A 21,039-nucleotide genomic window follows, 5' to 3' on the forward strand; every position below is an offset into this window, starting at 1 on the left:
AAATATAATTTAACTAGGAATTAATTGTTTTTGCAATTTCATAATAATCCAATACCGCTGAAATTCTGTAAAGTAAAACGATTAGTTTGCCCAACAAAAGCAGTCGTGAAATAAAAATACAACCTTGTGTATATGACAAAAGCAAATCAAATATATGAAAAATAATAAACGCATTACAAGCGATTAAGGTGGCAACGCTACTTGATTGTTGAAAAATTTTTTGTGGCGTGTTTATTGTGTGAAAATAAAAGTTCTATGATTTTAAACAAATTTAAATAAAGTTTAACAACAAATCACTTCCGACCAAATTAGAAATCGTTTTCTAATGGATATTAAAGTGGAAAATAATGAATCGGACGATAATACATTTGAACTGGAATATGTTCATTTGTATTGTCGCGTTTGCCTGCAATTACCCCAGAGTGCGGATATTTTAGATGTCAACATAATATACGACGAGGATGAATGTTTAACATATAAAGATGTTTTCAAGATTTGCACGGAGATCGATTTATTGGCCGATGTCAACCTTCCCAATCAATTATGCAGGAACTGCGGTTTAGAATTACAAATGGCTTATGATTTTCATAAAAAAGTAAAGGAATCGAAACGCCTGTTGACGCATGTATTGCGGCAAAGCGAAATCCAACAACAAGATGAAGCCAGTTTGGCCGCTGATGACAAAAGCTTATATGTGGAAGAATTCGAAGATGCTGATATGAGTTTAGTAGAGTCACCTGAAGTGGAAATAGAACAGCTTGATTTGGAAGAAATTCAGAAAGTTGATGAATTCCAAAATCTGGAAGAACTACAAAATGTGGATGAGTGCGATGAAGGTATATATATAATATAGTTAGAATTGTCACGAAAATTATTTATATAAGTTTATTTATACATTTTTTATTCTACATACATATGAAAAAACAGTATGATTTATTTAAAACTGTGACTAACATTTATATTAGCAATACATGAACTTCATAAAAAATAATTAAATGATATGGAATAACTTTGATCTTCCTGATATATAACAGTTATCTGTCATGTAATTCTTATAATTTTTTTGTTGTTTTTTCTTAGTACAGTTGTAAAATTAAACCTCTGATTTTGTTTTAGCTGGGTTTGTCTTACCTTAAAGGCAAAAGAATGGCAAAAAAAACGTAAAATAACACTTACAATTGTCATTAATTTATGATATCTAAAAATATTTATTATTATTTATACAATCACATTAAATTTCAAATTACATTCATGTTTTCTGCAATATTTCATAATGAAAGGAATTAACGAATTTTTTTACCATATAGCGAAAAAATTATTGGATTAAAATTATTAACTTGAGATTTTATTACTTTACTTAGTTAACAAACACGTCTGAATATCACTAATGAAATTAGAAAAAAACAGTAAATGTATATACACTCAAAGTTCCATAAATCGAAGTACCATTTTGCAAAGAGAAGGTTCGACTTATGGAGACTTCGAGTTAGAGACTTTTTTATTTATTTTTTTTCTTTTTTGAAAGAAACTAGAATTACATTTTAAGATGTTTATTTATTTAAAATCAAATAAAGAGCAAAAGTTATAGTGAAATATTCAAATATTCAGAAATAAGGATTTAGGATTTTTATTTCTTTTTCTTATTTTCAGTAAAAAGAAAACCATTTTATTCCAAGCCTTATAGTGATCATCAGAATTTCGAATGAGTTTTCTACTTCATTCTTGGAAGGCTGATGAATAATTTTATCCACCCTCATTATCACTTTCCGTTAAGCTTAGAGTTAGATCCACTAATTCAGAGCTATATATAATGCTTAATAATATCGTCATCTGTAGGAAAGCTTGATGTACAAATTTCATTGTCAAGCTCAGTATAATCGTTAAGAGTAGCATTGAAGTTATTAAATTTACTTAAACCACTGCTACTTTTTGTTTACTTCTATACGCTTTAGTGATTCTTTTACGATTCTGTTGCTATAGTTACTCTTAAAATTTTGAATTACTCTCTGATCAATCAACGACTGGCATTTGTACAAAGAAACATATGGATTCATACTTAAAACAAAAATTCGACTTATAGAATGGACTTACTCATATTTCTATTGGCAGGTGATAATATTTTTATTCAAGTTATAGAGAAATTCGAATTATGGAAGTACGAGTTATAGAAGCAGAATTGTATGTAATTTGCTCTCTAAGACGCTGTTGTACTCTTTTTAGTTCGAGTTATGAAAGTTTGACTGTAGTTATATTGATTACCATTATAAGTCTCCAGTCAGTTTTTGCATTCGGATTAAATATACATTTTCTTAATTATTTAATTAATTTTAATTATTTAAATAACTCTTTATTTATATGGAGTCATGTATATTATTTTGCAAAATGGTCAACAGACATTTATATTAATATCAATTATTAGTCCGAGTAATATAACTTTACTAGTCCGACAAGGAATGTAGTAAGGAATGTCGTTGATAATAAACTTTTCTTTAAAAAAAAGAATATTGTACTAATCAGTTTATATATTTTGCAAAATTAATAAGGATTTTGCTAATTAGGATATATTATGAGAATGTAGTAATATATGAAATAAGTGGTTTAAAAACCAGCAAACTTCAATCATCACTAAAAGTGATTTGTCTCAAAATTAATTTCAGACATTAATTAAACTATTCCAGCTTTATGTAACTTAAAGTTAAGAATTTTTAATTTATTTTTTTTGATCTGTCTTTTACATTACATATAGCTTGTAATTGATCAGTGCAAGCGTAACGTAGTGTAAACATGCTAGGAAATCTAAAAAATATAAGTTCTGTACAAAACAAAGAATTTAACCAATTTTTAGGGACCATGAGTGATTTCCTGGAATCATCGTTATAATCGAAGTCTGTTTATTTTTCAAGCATTGAGAGCAAATGTGAATTAAATCTATATTTGATATACACTGTATGTATAAGTTTGGGTTTTACATTAATAATAAAACAGTGTTTATTATTATAAATATAATAATAATAAACAGTGATGTAACTAAACAGAGTTCAGTTATATCATGTTTCTGACCAAATTAACTTTAAAATTTTAAAAGTGAACTTAAGTGGTGAATAAAAAATAAAATTGTGTTAAATAATAATAAATAATAATTTGTAATGTTTCCTATTTCTGTTTGATAATACAAATTTTTGTATATTGTAAATTTTTTAAAATTTTAAAGTTAATCGAAAATATTACATCCGAAACATACAAAAACATATCTAAAATGAAACATTAATATAAAAAAATTGTACTTATAACAGAAATGGAAACAATACAAGTGAAAAAAAGTGACGATTCCATTTTAATACAACTTGCTGGAGAGAGTCCAGTATTAAAGACGCAAGTAGGACACGATGCTGTTGACAGTATTGACATAAGCGATAGTGATGAATATGAGCAATGTGAATATCTTCATAATATAGGTAATTCAGTAGTATCTATAGAAGAATATACTGGAAATGAAATGAGCTCGGAAATAGAGCCGTCTGGTAATTTGTATCAAACTACTAAACGAGTGGTAGAAAAGTCAAATAAAGCTGGAATTGTTAAGCGTAAACGTTTTAATGGCCAGTACAGTTGTTCTTATTGTGGGAAAAGTTTTCCTAATCATTCACGCATGCAAATACACCGTGTCATACATGAACCAAATAATCGTGCCACATTTAATTGTGAAATTTGTGGTCGCTTATATACTAGCAAGCAAGCTATGGATGTGCATATCAAAACTACACATCAAAAAACAGGTTTTCCCTGTGAAATCTGTGGTAAAGTATACGCTATACGTAAGGGACTAGAAATACATATGCGCTTCCATAATGGTGACTTTCCATTTCACTGTGATTTGTGTCCTAAAAAATTTGCTCAAGTTTGTCATTTAAACACGCATATAAATATTCACCACAACAACTTACGTTTTTATTGTGGAGTTTGTGGACGTGTATTCACTTCTTCTGCCTCGCTGAGATGTCATGAATTCACTCATGGCAAAATGCCATTCGATTGTGAAATGTGTGGAAATGGTTATCCGTCCAAAGCTAAGTAAGTACTCAATTTGAATTTAAAAATAAAATAATTGATTTGGTTCCTTTTTTTTAGGCTCAAAGTCCATATTCGTCGTAAACACGGTCTTGAAATGGATTCAGAACAATTAGAAAAAATGCGTAAATTCCATGTTATGCGCTCAAAATTAAATACTGTTAAACTAAAGCAAGACCAAATAGATGCAATTTAATTGTTGACTTTTTTTTGTAATAGTATAGTTATTATTATTTATTTTAAGTATATGTCTTATTTATATACAATTATTTATTTGTTTTAATCAGTGGTGTAAATAAATACATCGAACTATAAAAATCACTATGTTATATGTTAAATATTATAGCAGATTAACTATGTATAGCACTCAATACTTGTACTAATTTAAGTGTGTAAATTAGTGTTTAAACTTTTGAGATATATATGCCAATAGTATTTTTTGTACAATTCTAAAACCTTACTATTTTTTATATATATTGATATTTAACAGGATTGTCTAAAGAGGGCATGAAATGCTTACCGCAATAGCAAAAATTTTATATTTGATTATTTTTTAGTAATTATAAATATTATGATTAATTAATTTTGACTTGCAATAATAACTCTTTTAACGTACTGTTAAATTTTAATGAATTCAATTTTAGTTTAGTATGACTTAAAGAACTTATACAAAACCTCAAAATTTAGAATTCTTATGTATATAACGTTATTTATGCTCCATATTAAACTAAGTCCTTGAATGCTCTAAATTGTGTATATATTTTGATAGTTATGTTAGTTTATATTAATTTTACAAATTTACAATGCAAAAATTTAATTTTAACTAACTAAAGAGAAAAATGTTAATAATACGGAAGTAATATGATACTGTTTCCATTTTGTATATAATTGGCATGGGAAGTATGTAATGTGATAGAATCAGGGACCGAAAATAACAGTTATTTCAAACAATTTTTAAGAAAAAAAGCAACAACAAAAAGTTGTCTAAACTCATATTTAAATATATAGTTATCATTCTAACAACTTTCATTCTTAATATTATGCATGCTTTTATATATGAGCGTTTAAAAAAAAATTAATTAATTTGCTTTATATTATATTCCTCAAAAATAATTATTATCATATGCCTTTTATTTTTTCACGCAGAAAAAAACTCTTAAAAACATTATGTTTGAAATTACAAAAACAACTACCTCATATGAAAAATGCCTTTTACATTTTCGTTTTTAAACATATCAGACAGGCCAGTGAGTTATTTTTTAAAATAAAAAATAGCATTTAAAAAAAAAAGGAGAGCGTAAGAGTCATTTCTGCGTGAAAAAATAAAAGGCATATGGTAATAAATATTTTTGATAAATATAATATAAGGCAAATATAATTATTTTTTTTATTTTAAAATGCGAATGAAAACAGTTACAAGGTGATTTTTATGTTTTTTTTTCAAATGATAACTGTTACGGTCTCTTTATAGAATTTAAAAGAAAAATGTATTCGTAGTTAAAATATAGATCATATGGCAAATACATAAATTCTTCCGCTGATTTTGTGAAACTTTTAAGTATTGCTTTATAACATTTATATTCGATTGTAACATATTTTTTTATGTACATAGATTTTATAAATTGACTAATTGTCTGAATTTACAAAAAAATTAACTAGATAATAAACACTAAAACTTAAGAGATACTGTGCAATAAGTATAAAATAATGTAGTGTATTTACATATTAACATGTACCTAACTAATCTTCTTGTAAATAATATGGAGATATAGAAATACATGTCATCAGAACTTACCAAATAAAAACCTCTGCCTTCTGCAGTGGTCACACACTTTGCATATGGAGCAAAGAAATAATAAGGACATTAAAGACGAAGGACCTAGAAGTAGTCTAATTCCTTATTCTTAGTTAACTTTAAAATTAATTTTAGTGTTAACACACAAATAAATAAATAAATAAGGATATCAAATAACGCGTAAACTGCGTTATAATTTTATTTACGTGTACCCAAATTAATTAATGTTTAAGTGTATATCAAGCAGTTTGTACATAAAAATAATGGATGTTAATAATGCATGTTATCTAGACCGATTAATATTAGTCAATAATTTTAAATAAATAGTGTAAATTATCATTAAATAAATCCAGTCTTGGTTCGAGCAGTGAATAATCTCTTTTATTTCACACGTTGCCCAGTTGCAAACAAAGATGAAATTCTAGTTTCATTCGCCACGTTGTAAACATAAGAGACACCACGTTACGCTAGGTCAAATAACATGAATGTCTAATTATATACTACATGTGAAAATAATGTGAATTATTATTTACTATATAATAAATTGTTAAATTACTCCAATAACAATAATGCAGACATTAAACTGTAAATATAGATTTTTGTTGTGACAATCAAACACGCGAGCTGGTTATTTTGTTAAATTATTGTTAATATCTCTCAACTATTAAACAATGGAAATGTTTAAATTGTAAAAAGAAATATGCAAAATGTATTCAATAATAAAGAACAAACAAATCTTATTTGTATTAAGTGGTTGTAAGGAAACTAATACGATCAAAAAAGAATACTTGTTTGAGAACACATATAATAAGAATATTATTATTTGATTATTGAAGAACATTTAAAAATAAACAGTAGACAGACTCTTAAGTCAGGAACTTCAATGACAAAGTATATGAAAGGATTCCCTAAAAAAATCATATGAGATGTATTATATGTAAAATTATTAAAAAATTTGGAATAGAAGTTACAGATCGAAACAAGTGTTAAGTGTCAGTCAGTTCAAAGTTAGGAATACGACGCAAAATTATAGAAATTATTGGGTAGAACGATTCAATACTATCGCTGGTTGTTATAGCCCACAGCAAAGTATTATGAAAAGTTGTCATATTTTTCAGATTTTAACACATGTCACAGCGTTTTCATCGCCAAAACTGTATTCATCTGCGTCACATTTTTCATCATTATCAGAATTGATTCCAGAAATACGATTAAGATTTTCTATAAATTAAAAGCTAAACATACGAAACTAGTAAAAAGCTTTTTTATAAATTACAAAACTCCAGATAAAATAGACATGAGAGAAAAAGGGGCTCTGTAAAGTTCATTCGTCGAAAACTACATCCTGTTAACAGGTTTCATTAAAAAAAAATAACGTTTTGCAAAAGGGTTTGAGTAGATTAGTCATAGTCTTGCAAAGCGTTTAATGTTCTTTGCCACGATATTTGAGAATAGTATAGCCACGATGTTGTAACGCAGTGAAGTAGATAACGAAAGAATTTGAATCTGTATAAAGATAGGTATATACATATTGTTTATTCTAGAGATGGTCAATGTACGCAATAACATCTATTAATTTCAAAAACAAAGGCATTTCTTAACAAACTTTTTAAGAACGAATGTTAACAGCGGAATTATTAAAACGTATACATACCTCATATATCAGTGATATAAACACAAGAGTCAGGATAGATTTTTTTCCATCGATGTTGTCATCAAAATATCGGTATGGACCTTAAAAATGCTTATTAAAAAATTTACTAACAATAATAAAAATAAATAAAATATGTTATTTTTGTACAATATGTTATGCTTTGCACAAAACAACCAACATATTAAAATCTTCTTATATTTCTGAAGATATATGTTGATTGTCAGTATGTAGTGGCGTATCTAGAAGAAGAGCGAAACAAGCGAGTTAATTGCATTTTAATAAAAAAAAATAAATATAATTCTATCGTATAGTTTTCACCAAATGACTGCTTTTACAAAGCTGTAAAAATAAACACGAATTCTGCAAGCGTCATATACTTTCCGAAAAGTACGATATCATTGGAAGGAATCTATATAGTATCTATAAAATCAAAAATACAGGACTCTTACTCATTCGGAGTGACGATACGATGTACAATTATACACGCAAACAGTCTATTTTGCGGTAATACAAAATACAGAAAATCAACACATAATCGAGCATATAATTGCTAAGGATTTTGAATTTGGAAAAGGCCAGCATTATGCCAAAAAAAATTTCCACATAATTTGGCCGGATCTTTGGTATAACAATACGAAGTCGACTAATTTTGGAAAATTTGATAGTGCAAAAAAGGATTGCTCCAAGTAAAGCTATGCTAAGTGTATTTAGTGAGGCTTTAGATTATAGATCTATGCAACTTGTCACTATGTAACAGATAAATAAATTAGATAACGCAAGTCGGGAAAAGTGACCAAAATATATCAACATTGAGGGTATTGTCTTTCTTTACGAACCCAGCAAAAGTAAAATAAACAGTCGCAAAGTTTTGTCGTAGTAATTATGTAGACTATATCTTGCTTTATCTGAATGCTATTTGTTTTAATTTATTTAAAACTCTTAATAGTGTAAAGTGTTGTATTCCGTAAAAACCTGCGAAAAGGGCTTATTGAAATTTTTATAACATGAGTAGCAAAAGCTCAATGAGAATGTGATTGTGGGTATGTTTAATAAATTGTCTTAAGTTATCGAACTGAATTAGTCATATATTAATTGATTAATGCAATAACAATATCATTCAAAATACAATATTGTTTCTCTATCTTTTAATGTTTTTCTTTATGCTAAAGAAAAAAATTTAAATTAAAACACCGATAAATACATTTGAAATTTTCAAATTATGGAATTTATGTATTTCTTTAGTATTCCATACTTTTCCAGACCTCCCAAAATATATTAAAAATATTGTCTTAAAAAATAAAAAGTTACTAAATGCATTGATATATCATCGGTTTAAATGTTTATAGGAAATATTTTGCAATTGGATTTTGATGATAATTACTTGCTCCCGGATTCAACAAACGATGTTGAATATCGCATTGATTTGGGGAATGATAAAGTAATATATGTGGAAAGATTAAATGATATTGGGGAGTTAAATCAGTTAAATGATGATAATATTCTAAAACTAGACGAACATAATATTGTTGATGAAAGCGGAGAAATGCCTATTATTATTGAAGAGAAAGCAGCAGAGACAAAACGTGGTCGAAAGAAGATCGACACTGGACCATTTAAATGCGATAAATGTGACTTTGAATGTTTTAAAAAAGATTTATTGTATACGCATCGTCATCGTAAACATAAGGTAGACGCACTTCTTAAGTGCCCAAAATGTGAGAGAATATTCAATCAAATTGCAAAATACGAAAGTCACTTAAAGCGCCCAACATGTGACACCTATCCGGAATTTACTTGTGAATACTGTGAGAAACGTTGTATTGGATTAGCTAACTTTAATATACATATGCGATTTCATAAGAAACAATATCCATTTGTATGCCATTTATGCGGTAAAGAATTTATGATGGCAGTACACCTTCGAAATCATATAAAAGTGAAACACGAAAATCAACGCTATTGTTGTGGTTATCCTGGCTGCGACAAACTCTTTCAAACTTCCCACGCACTCCAAACTCATTACTATAGTCATGTGGGTCAATTACCCTTTGAGTGTGAGTACTGTAAGACTGGATTTCCAACAAAGGGCAGGTAAATATGATGCATATACCTTATTCTAAATAAGTTGGACCTAATTAGCTATAATTTATTACAGATTAAGTTGGCACATTAATAAACGTCATGGCTTTAAAGTTGAAGTTGAGCAACTGGAACGTATGCGTGTTTGCGAAAGTGTTGTAGCGAAGAAGAAAGTAGTAACTATAACCCACGAAGAAATGGAACCAGATCTAGAAGAATATTATTTAGAAATAGATACATAACAAAAACAAAAAACAAAAAAAAAATAATATTTAGAACTGAATAAAGAAAAATAAAATATGTGTGTAAAGATTTAACTTTTAAATTAAAATATAAATATTATTTTTACTATATAATATATGAATGCTTTTTGTTTATTGAAGTATACCCGTCAGTTGTTCACAATATTTCAAGAAAATATCGTTCTTGGCCTGAACCCAATCTTGATATATAAAAAATAAAAAGAAAAAATCCTCATCTTCTGCTAAAGAAATTAAAGTCATTAATTGAAAACGTCATAATGCATTTAATTTACTGTACTCAATTATATCAATTGCGAAAAAGATTCCGTTCAATCTCCAATGCAGTCAATTCTTAACTTAGTTCAGTATTCAATAACGACAAAAAATAAAATAGTGAAGGTAACAGCACCAAAAATTCGGTTATATATAGAGGGAGTAGAATTTCACAAAAAATGTGTGCAGAAAACATCAATATTAAAAAAGTATAGTTTTTTTTCTATTCGTGAGAAATACTTCTATTTATTTTGAGTTCTTATTAAGGGTCGTAATACTAACATTGATTCATGCCAGTTACAGACAAAGCATAAGTAACCTCAACGTATTATTTACTAATTCATGAGATTTAAATGATCATTTGTGGTAGTTAAACTCACTATTTTTACCACAAATTTAATATGAATTTAATATTAAATTCAGAAAAGAACAAACTACTCGAGGTGCGCTTCTGGTCAAGAAGATAACTAAGAGTCAAAGTACTTGACGAACTCGTTTAAGGAACAATATAACTAGGAGATAAGCTACTCGATGAACGGACCCATAAACGCTAGAACTATGAAAGAAATCGGAAGCTACGCTACGTTGACATGTCATTGAATCAATCTTCTAGAATTGGCATTCTTTACTGCTTCAAAATATTGCGCTTTCATAGTCTTTTACTACTCGTTTCTTCTATCACATCTCAGTTTTCGATATGCGTTATTGCGCCAGCGATTCTATACACAAAATTTGCCTTAACCTTTACATGACCTTAACAAGGTCTAAAGTCAATAGTCTATATGTTCAGATAAAGAAACAATAATCTGCAAGTAAAGGGTTTGCTGTTTATGTAAATGGATTATGGCATCTTTTATTTTATTAAAAATAAAAAATGACTACCATACGAAAATGTTACTGAAACACATATCCGAAAATTACAACTGCTTTAAATAATGCATCTTCCCAATTTCATTATTTAGTTTTAGTGACAGTTATGAAATCAACCCGCGCAGAGTAAAAACTCAAATATACTTACGAAAAGGTAACGATACTTAATAAAAAAAATACTACATATTATAACTTTAATTTTAAATACTTTGTCAACTATAGGTTTTTAAGATCAATATATCTTATGAATATGGTTCTTGAATATTAAATAGTACTCCAAATATTTACATTAAAATGAACATCAACGCATATCAGTGTACATGACATATTTATAGTAAAATTTTACTAAACGGAGTGAGAATTATATTTATATATATGCTATAATAAAAAAAATCTGCAAGTTAGGTTGGGTTATTCTCTCTGGTTGTAAGCTTCGCATAGGTTATTGGTTCCTAGCGATATCAGAGAGATTTATATTTATGTAGATTTAATAGTAAACGTTCTTACGAATTTAAGAAGTACTTGAAGCTACATATATTTCTAAGACAGGGCTATCAAGGATTTTTTCAAAGATTTTCATAAACGTATTTTCAGTCCATACCACAGTTGGAGTTAAACCCACAACTTGGGTATCATAGTTCTAGCATAAATGCACCGTACTATCAGTGTAAGCAATGTTCAAGTTAATGAAATATGTTTTTCTTAATGATCTAAGTACTATATTGAAAAAATTTTTATCATTCATACAATAGTGAGGTTTTCATAATGTCAGATAAAATATTTTTTAAAATTAATTGTTTTTTTTTGCTCACTCATATCAGCGCCTAATATGTATATTTGTATTTATACCCATATTGCTCATAAAATTTAATTTTTAACCCTTATTTTAAAGGATTGTTTTCAGATTTAATTGAAGAAACAAAGTCTATTGCCGCCAGCGATATCACTCTGCCATATAGAGTGCTTAGATGTCCACTCACTACAAATATTGATAACGATCAGTTGGAAGATTTACAAAGTAATGAATTGAATGATGTATATAAAGGTGTACTAGTCAAAAATTCACAAAAAAATAAAAACGTCCGCAATGCTATTGAACCTAAAAGAGATAACGTAAAGGTCACCACGGTATATCCACTTTCCATAGTAAAATCACCTCTCGTATTAGAAATACCCAATGAAGTACAAAAAATCAGACGGCATCCTTGTGATATGTGTAATAAAACATTTGGTAACCGTAAAAGTATGATGCTTCATCGACGTACGCATTGTGACTCACAACGTTCAACTTTTGTGTGTCCAGAAGCCAAATGTGGGCGCATATATTCTTCAAAGCAAGCCTGCGATGTACATGTTAAGCAAGTACATCAAAAAGATGGTTTGGTCTGTTCTGTTTGTAATAAGCGATTTGCTATTATACAAACGCTGGAAGTGCATATGCGTTACCATACCGGAGATTTTCCATTCGGCTGTAATCTTTGTGACAAAAAGTTCGCCCAAAAAGGACATCTCACGACGCACATGCAAGTTAAGCACAACAACCTGCGTTATTTTTGCACAGAAAATGGATGCGGAAAAGTTTTTAAAAACAGCGTCTCGTTAAGAAATCATCGTTATGTGCACAGTAGTATGCCTTTCTCTTGTGAATACTGTAAAAAGGGATACCCTCAAAAAGCAAAGTAAGCCCTAAATTATTTTTGTATTACAAAGAGATTGTCTTTAATTAGATTTTTTTTTTTTTATAGATTAAAGACGCATATAAGCTCAAGACATGGTATTAAAAAAACACTGGAGGATTTGGAATCGATGCGTGTGTTTAAAGATGCTCGTACCAGACACTCCTTGTTCGAAATTCAAGCGCAGTTTACAGATGAGACGGAAGGGGATGCTAATAAAATGGGCGACAATAATGAGGAGGACGATTTAATCGTATAGCATTAACCAACCAAATTATTTGTTTAATACGAAAGCTGTACATTACTTTTTTATTTTTAACATGTGAGTACTTAAAATATTTTCATAATTAAAAAAAGCCCGTTACTTATGTTTATCAAATAAATATTATTAGTATTATCGAACCTTATGAAAAGTATGTATTCACTTGATAAATAATAGTGGAGTTAATGGATCGAAAATTATTTACTCTACTGTATGAGATTTACTCAAAAGATCCCAATACTCATATACGGCACATGAAATCTAATGTAATCTGTAAATTTAAATACAAAACATCTGTAGATCAGGTGGTTAAGGTGCGCTTATTCTGAGCTTCACATTTGGCAGGACCCGAGTTCGATTCCTGGTACTTGCAGTCTCAAAAATAATTATTTACGAATAATTAAATACAAGAATTATTTTCAAGACCACTGATGATGGGTATTTGGCAATACTCGAAACAGCTGTATGGTTAGCCGATTATTCAATTAATTAAAATAATATAAAAAATAAAATTTTTGTTGTTATAGTTCACTATTGTTCGAAAAAACCTCCATATAAATTTATAAGAAAAAAAAAATTTTGAATTAAGCTGCAATTTCAAGAAACTCACGAGCAAAAACAAAAATTTTATGCTTACAGTCGTCCACTGCTAATTATTACTGTGCAAACTGCAAACTGTCTTAGTTTATTGTAATTTACTTTGCCTATTCCATTTTTTTATTATGCAATCAATCGATACAATATAAGAGTTTTTATTATTATTATTATAATAATCATCCGTAATATTATTCATTGGCATTACACTCCGTAAAACTTATCCAATCGCATTATATCTTTCCAATCTTGTCAATTTTTTGATTTTTCTTATCAATTACTTACGCTTAAGAAGAACAGGTATACTGTTTACTTTATCTATCCATATTCTGTATAGGCGTTATATACCCTAGTAACTTGTGAGAAAAGTTTACTTTGTGGGCTGTCTATCAATAGTCACGGCATTTCCGTTTATCAACAGATACAGCACATTGTTGTATCTTAATATATACGTCTCATTTTTTCCATCATTTTCTCATACAAGGGAAACGATTAACTGTACGATTTTTCTTTTATAAACCCTTAATTTTTAAGTTTCTGCTTCTGTGAATCTTTAAATTTAAACGAATCTTTATATAAGTAAGTTAGCCATCCTTCTCTCTTATATGGGTAGGTCCAGTTAACGCTGGTTTTTATTTTGTTGATCTAGTTAACATTAGTTAGTACAAAGTTCTGAGCAAGATTAATTACTACTAATTGAGAATTTTCTTCTCTAACAAGATTTATGCAATGCCAACAATTCATTTACTTTAATTAATTATTATTAATTTATTGTTTTAATGACCAAAATTTTTATTAATAATTTTGTTGGTCAATTGTTAAATAATACACTTTTTTAAGAAATGAGTTATTAAAAAATTATTAATTTATACTAATATTTCAACTATATTGTGTAATCATCTTCAAAATACTATTTAATTTATTTTAATTTAATTCTTAGGATGATTATATAGCTGTTTTAAATATTGTCAAATATTTATTATCAATATATAGTAGTCTTATTAAATATATAAAGTTTTTATAGTCCGTATATAATTTTTGGACAGCACAAGAAATTAACGTAGCTTAAATTAGAACCGTGGATTCTTGTGTTACCACACAATCCCAAAATGTATATATTTTTTTTTAAATGCATCCCACAGCTTTCTTAGCAAATGATTGAAAATTATGCCACATATATTTGAGAGATACTTCACATTTATTGGGCATAAATGTGTTATGACCAACAGCGTAGTTGCGGTCATTCCTGAGCAGGAATTTGTGGAAGTAGTTGCGGTCGAGGAACAGTCGCACTTTTAAGATAAATTGTTTCACAAGTAGACGGTGGTAGGAGTTCTTAGGTTGATTGAGCCACGAACTTTTATAGCTACAATTGACTTGAAATTGTGATATTAGTTTCGGGAATGGAGAAAATGTTTTTATAACTGTTTATTCAACAGGAGTTTTTCAAATTATATGGTAATTTAGGGTGACAGACATCAATTTTGATCATACAGAAATGTTTGGCTATCAGGGAGCCCTTCCTTGGGGGAGGGTCTAATCATTTTTACTGACGGTTTAAAAACTAGGAGTGGAGCAGGAAGTGAAGTTTTTCTCAAAAGAAAGGTCTAATTATATCCTCTTACTAAACGCTTCCAGATAACTGTAGTGTTTTACAGGCAAAATTGATTGCTATTAAAAAAGCTGTAGCTTATCTAGAAATAGATGATATACTTGATAGGAACATATACATACTATCAGACAGTCAAGTTGACTTCTACACATCTCTAAATGAGATGTCGACGCAGTTCAATATTTCTCTAGTCTTGGTTTCAGGTCATACCGATATTTTCTGCAATTGCAAAGTAGACAAACTAGCCAGACGGGGTGCTTCAGGAAACCACTCGGAACACCGAAATGGTCTGATCATATCGTTGACATCATGCAAACTGGCATTGAGTTCTTCCTGTGGTGAACTTTTTAACAATAGATGGGAAGACACAACGATATGCAGGCATCTGTATGCAATTTTGCCACGCTCCAATAAAAGAAAATTAAGCTGTCTTATTAAGATGCCCCGTAGAGATATCAGTCTTGAAGATCAGATCATAGTTCAGATCATTGTATTTTAGGTAACCATAATAGGAGACTAAATTTCCCTTTCAATCATACCTGCCGCAGTTGTATAGAGGACGATGAAGGTGCCTCCCATTTGCTTTCTTTTTTAAGGATCTTGGCGAACTGCTAGACCTCCCCCTTAATAGCAGTATAAGCTCTGCCAAGGGTTCTAAGTAGTTTTAACCCTTGAGTTTTTAATTATACGGTAACACAATGGGCATATACGCTTTAGTGGACCCCTTGGGATCGCCGGTACAACCTATCTACTTACCTAGGGTGACAGACAGTTAAGAATTTTGTTGGAGTTTTTTTCAATATATTATCTAACACTATATATTTAGGGATTAACCAACACCCAACAAATTCTTTTGGCTACACCTATAATCTTTACTAGTCGAGCTACCTTTTTGGATACGTTTTGTATCAGAAGTACTATTTGTATTATCGCTTGTATTCTTTAAATAGGAAAGGTGTATTTCTGTCATCCCGCAGTCATTTTTTTCTTTTGATTTTTGGATATAACGACGTGTTTATTAACGATTAGTTAAACTATAGAAATAATTATTATGATGAAGTATTAACATCATTTCTATAGATTATTCTCGATATTATTTATTTACCTTATGATTATTGTGTCTTCTTTTTTCTTCTCGTGACTTTTTCGTTCTAACTTTATTTTTAATCGCTATATTTTTTTGATATACATTGCCAAATCACTCTTACTTCTTCAGTTTTATTTTTTTCCTACAATATTTTAAATATATGTTAGAGTTTATTTTTTTTAAGAATTCCTATAGGTGTTCTACGTGGAGTCTGATATTTGCATTTAAACAATTGGAGTTTCTTTTAGATTATTCCACATATGATTAATATTTAGATTGTTCTGTATATCTATGAAGTTTTTTGCTATTTTTTTTTTTTTAATCTTTATTGTTTCTTTTGGTCATAATTTGATGTCAAAATATTATACTTCTTTCTTGTATATCTAGCAAGTAGCCAGAGTCACTGTCTACAACTCTTATTCGTTACCAACTTATTCGATCTTCGTTATTCGCTACCACTTGATATAAAAATAATAACATGATTTAACTCTACTCAATACCTCTCCTCACTTTAGTTTTAAAAAAATGATAATTTTTGTAAGATTTCCTTGACTTTTGTTAGAATAATTCTGTTACTTTATAAAAACCACTTGTTTTACATATACTTTTTACATAAAATTATTTTCTTATTTGTCTATTCTTCGGTATGTGCGAATTCAAACTCTTTTTAAATTTACTTAACATATTAACATTTATTATTATATCACATTTATGTCTTTAGTTTGAGATACACACTTACATTGAGAAATATTTCTTATATATATTTTATAATAATTTTACACGAAATATTACATACATACATTTAACAATTACAAAACAATAAATAAATAAATTTATATTTATAACTTTAAAATTATTGATGATAAATAATAGATGTTTACTCAATTAATTGCTTAGTAAATTCTGCTTATTTATATGCGAGCATCTAAAGATTTCCCACCAGGGGAATGGCTTTACTAGAAGATTCATCTGCAATTCAATAAAATTAAATATTTACAAACGTGAATATTATTAAAATGTTAGTGAAATTAAAAATTAAATGAGAAAAAAATTGTATACCTGGATTGGACGAAGCAGTTGCAGTGGCAATTGTAGTTGCCATGCCACTTAATGGATAGGGACGTCTACGTGCGGTGATTTTCTTCCAGCCACGTAACAAAATTTGATTACGATACTTCGGTGTTGTAAATGTGTACAACAGTGGATTGACGGCAGAATTGAGCGGTAAAATAAACACAACCAACCAGGCATAGATGTCATCTGAATCAATAAACACAATTTATAATGTCTAACTAAATTGACTGCATCAAGATTAATAAATAAACTACATAATAAGAAAGTTTAAATACTAACTTGACAAATGCTGTCTACAGCTTGACACATTGCGCGTAATAAATATTATGTCCACTCACCTGATATATTATATTTGAAAAACACCCAAATCTTAAAAATAATGATTGGCGCCCAACACAATGCGTCCGTCAGTACAATAAAGAAAAAACGAACTGCAAATTCGCAATCTAAGAACGAAAGAGGTGTAGCCTTCCGAGTGCGCCAAATGGAAATAAGTAGCACTGTGTAGAGCAGTGCAATCATAAGCAGTAGAAATAAATTTACTCCCAAAAACATAAAAGCTGAATACTGCCAGCCAAGTGGGTAGGGTTCCTGTATGTGCAGTGGAAAACAAGTGCCCGAATATGTGCCATAAAATTTTGTACTTGAGCGCCAGAGTACCACAGGTGCCACTGCAATGCCTATACCCATTATCCAAATCAATGTCAAAGCAGCGATAATGTTTCGTACACTAATACGACGATGACTGCGGAATGGGTCAGCAATCAAAAGAAAACGTTCCAAAGACATGAAAGCAAGTATTAGCATCGATACTTCAGAAGACGTGACAGCCAGAGTGCCGACTGCTGCACACTGCCAGGAGGTAATCCAATCAAGTGCTACTCTGTTAAAGCGATATAAAAAGTTTAATAAAACCTAAAACATTTCTCTAATTTTTTTTAATAATATTATTTTCGTTTTGTTGCCGAACTCACTCACTTATAATATTCATTGCGATGGCGAATATCCTGCACACCAATTGTCAGCAAATAAAATCCCATTAATATATCTGCAAATGCTAAATTTCGTATGACCAATGTTACTGCAATATTCTCATCACGATATATGAAGCGACCCCAAAGTACCATTATATTGCCGCTTATTGTGACGGTGGCCATTATCCATGCTGAGTAGCGTAATATGGGCTTACTGAGTAAATCTTTAAAGGAAGATATTCCATCTGTTTTTGGTTTGCACATTCTTACTTTCGGTATCATCGAACAGAAATAAAACCGATCGAAAATTATGTACTTCAGATTTGGCATGTTGCTTAAAGCTTTAAAATCTATGCTTTCAAAGCGTATGCCGGTTAAGTTTAGGTATGATAGTTTCACGGGTTGCAAGATGTTGCTTCGTATTTGAAGAGCAGTATGGCTAAGCGAACTATGAAAGAGAAAACACAAATGTTTTTAGTTAAAAAAATATTAATTTATTTATTTAAATTTATATTTAACAATTAGCAATACGATAAAAAACTATAAGCTAGCAGTAATAGAGTTTAAATCTAATGAAATGGTTTGACATTCGATAAAGTTTTTAAATACTGACAAGCGAAGTCGCTAATATGTTATTAGTTTGTCAAATAGTTGACTTTAAATCATCTAAGGGATATCTAACAGATTAACTTGACAAAATTTTCCTTATTCTAACAAGCCATGTATTAACGATCTTTTACTTCTACTAGGTTTTTTCTGAGTTAAGAATAATAAACACTGACAGTAGGAATCGACTACTTTATCAATCAGTTACTAGTCAGAAAGGATATTTTAAAGATTTAAAGATTTTTAAATTAAAGATTTTACATATTAGCATGGTGTTGTTGCATACTTTTCTATTTCTTTTTTTCTGAAATCACGTTATAGATATTAACAAACATAGAGACGCTATATTTTCGCTTCTTGATGAGGGAAAAGATGTCACCAGTGATGTTAAAAGTCTTATAGTTATCATAAATGACGAATGCAAAGATGCAAGTACTATTCAACAAATTATTATGAATATATTTGTCTATTGTTTTTGACAGAAAACTTAGTTAAAAGCAAACTACATTCGAGCGAGCTTTTCGTAAAAAGTGGAGGTATATGTTAGGTCATAAGACCTATAGTGAGCTATAGTATGGCATCACTGTATGTCGGACGGCCCTAGACAAATATTCGTACTGTACGGTATTCATAAGGATTTAGCGTAGGGCTGAACTCTGCATCAGTGGTGCTATGTGTTTATTGTAGTAAATAATAACACAGAGTCCCTATAAGTTTCATCTAAATATAAAAACTCATTCACAGCAGGATATAACAATGATTTCCCCCAATTTTACACAAATATTTGAAGCCAGACGATGAAAAAAATTATTAAAAATACTGATAATTTTTAAGTCTGGATTTCAAAGCGATGTTCATTATATCAAAAAATTATTTTCCATATGGAGTATCTGCTTCATGTTTGAGTTATAGTTTGTCTAATAAATTCTATATAGTGAGTTTTAAGTATTCATAATAGACGATTATTATGTTCTCATTAACATATATGAACTTCATCATTGATTCGTAGTTGCGATCACTTTTTAGTTTAAAACACAATACATAACAAATAATAATAATATTATGTAGCGTAGAACAAATTGCAACATTTTTATAAAATTTTATAAATATTATTGAGCTTAAATGTCTCATGAATTAAAATAAACTTCAAGGATCGTTTATTTATTATGTGTTTAATAAAATATCTTCTTCTTTATATCTGCAAATACAGTTATTTTTAATTACTTACAGTGCCTCCAGGTAATTGCTACGCAGAAATATTTCTCCAGGCAAGATTTTGATTGGGTTTCCTATAAGACGGCTTTAAGCAAAAAATAAATAAATTAATTAAATAATGTTAGTCTTTTATATTAAATATTAATGTCGTAGGATTACATAAATATATATTCAAAAAATAAATTACAAAAAATCGCTTTGTTTTTCGTAACTGCAAACTAATAAGAGATAAATGTATGTTCTCCTGAGAAGTTTTCTTCTCAGGTAAAATTTAAGTAATAATAAGTAATAATAGAAACTTAGTATAATCTGTGCTTTCTATTACTGAAGTTCATCTTAAGAATAGGAACTTTATAATGTTAACATTGCACCCCTATGGTAATATGTTATTATAATTATAATTAATTATAATTTATATAATTCATTCACATTATAATTAATTAACATTTTACAATATATGTATTTTATGTTAACTTGAAGTCGTCAATAAGGTTGCTTTACTCACCAGTCAAAGGCTTAAATATTGTACTAAATGTTGAAGCGATTGGCAAACAGACATGCTGCAAACACTATTGGCCGGGATTTATTGGAACGTGTCATTTGATATAAATTTACAACAGTAAGCAAAAACTCGTCATCGAAAGCTGATTTTTCTTGCCTTTTTTGGCATCGCACAGCTGCAAAAGGAAAACCTTAGCATACTTTTCGGTTCAGCGTAATTATTAATTGACCACGTAGGCCATTTAATGCCTACGTTTTGCCTGTGCAAATATTGAATATTCTGCCGCACAACACTGGAATTATGTTAATATAACTAATTTACGTCAAAATATTTTCTTATTTGCAATGCTAATTAACCAATTTACTAAGATTAAATTATTTATGCGTCAACATTCTTTGAAGTGGCTAAACGCTGCATAATTTGTTTGCAATTAGCTTGCGGTTAAAATTTTGTACG

At 29.2% G+C, this 21,039-nt stretch overlaps 2 protein-coding genes across 4 annotated transcripts in view; one reads left to right on the top strand and one right to left on the bottom strand.

Moving 5' to 3' along the window:
• The first annotated feature begins 75 nt into the window (after window positions 1-75).
• On the top strand, window positions 76-12,973 carry LOC119679472 (zinc finger protein 182-like). Of its 3 annotated transcripts, none has more exons than XM_038091843.1 (3): window positions 76-836; window positions 11,874-12,660; window positions 12,727-12,973. In XM_038091843.1, the coding sequence occupies exons 1-3, from the start codon at window positions 326-328 to the stop codon at window positions 12,914-12,916; spliced, it is 1,488 nt and encodes a 495-aa protein (XP_037947771.1). In that variant the 5' UTR covers window positions 76-325; the 3' UTR covers window positions 12,917-12,973. The 3 variants fall into 3 exon arrangements, with proteins under 3 accessions (XP_037947771.1, XP_037947774.1, XP_037947773.1); XM_038091846.1 differs by lacking the exons at window positions 11,874-12,660; window positions 12,727-12,973 and adding exons at window positions 8,864-9,608; window positions 9,673-9,874 and having other exon boundaries at window positions 78-836; XM_038091845.1 differs by lacking the exons at window positions 11,874-12,660; window positions 12,727-12,973 and adding exons at window positions 3,294-4,071; window positions 4,129-4,392 and having other exon boundaries at window positions 80-836.
• A 4,122-nt stretch (window positions 12,974-17,095) lies between these two features.
• LOC119675581 (relaxin receptor 2-like) overlaps window positions 17,096-21,039 on the bottom strand; it is a 29,765-nt gene continuing 25,821 nt past the window's right edge. The window contains exons 8-12 of the mRNA XM_038086788.1: window positions 20,095-20,166; window positions 18,265-18,708; window positions 17,625-18,169; window positions 17,272-17,472; window positions 17,096-17,181 (exon numbers count right to left, since the gene is read on the bottom strand). Of these exons, the coding sequence (XP_037942716.1) occupies window positions 17,138-17,181; window positions 17,272-17,472; window positions 17,625-18,169; window positions 18,265-18,708; window positions 20,095-20,166 (1,306 nt within the window). The 3' untranslated portion in view covers window positions 17,096-17,137. The remainder of the gene's footprint in view (window positions 17,182-17,271; window positions 17,473-17,624; window positions 18,170-18,264; window positions 18,709-20,094; window positions 20,167-21,039) is intronic.

This window comes from Teleopsis dalmanni, chromosome 2 (genome assembly GCF_002237135.1).
Source record: "Teleopsis dalmanni isolate 2A chromosome 2, ASM223713v2, whole genome shotgun sequence".
In the NCBI taxonomy this organism is placed as follows: Eukaryota; Metazoa; Arthropoda; class Insecta; order Diptera; family Diopsidae; genus Teleopsis; species Teleopsis dalmanni.

What these genes read in the sequence shown, in the direction of transcription:
- LOC119679472 (XM_038091843.1), top strand. Translation starts at nt 326, where the DNA reads ATGGATATTAAAGTGGAAAATAATGAATCGGACGATAATACATTTGAA. An exon ending in TGTGGATGAGTGCGATGAAG is followed by an intron (nt 837 to 11,873) that starts GTATATATATAA and finishes CTTATTTTAAAG; the next exon opens with GATTGTTTTCAGATTTAATT. An exon ending in GGATACCCTCAAAAAGCAAA is followed by an intron (nt 12,661 to 12,726) that starts GTAAGCCCTAAA and finishes TTTTTTTTATAG; the next exon opens with ATTAAAGACGCATATAAGCT.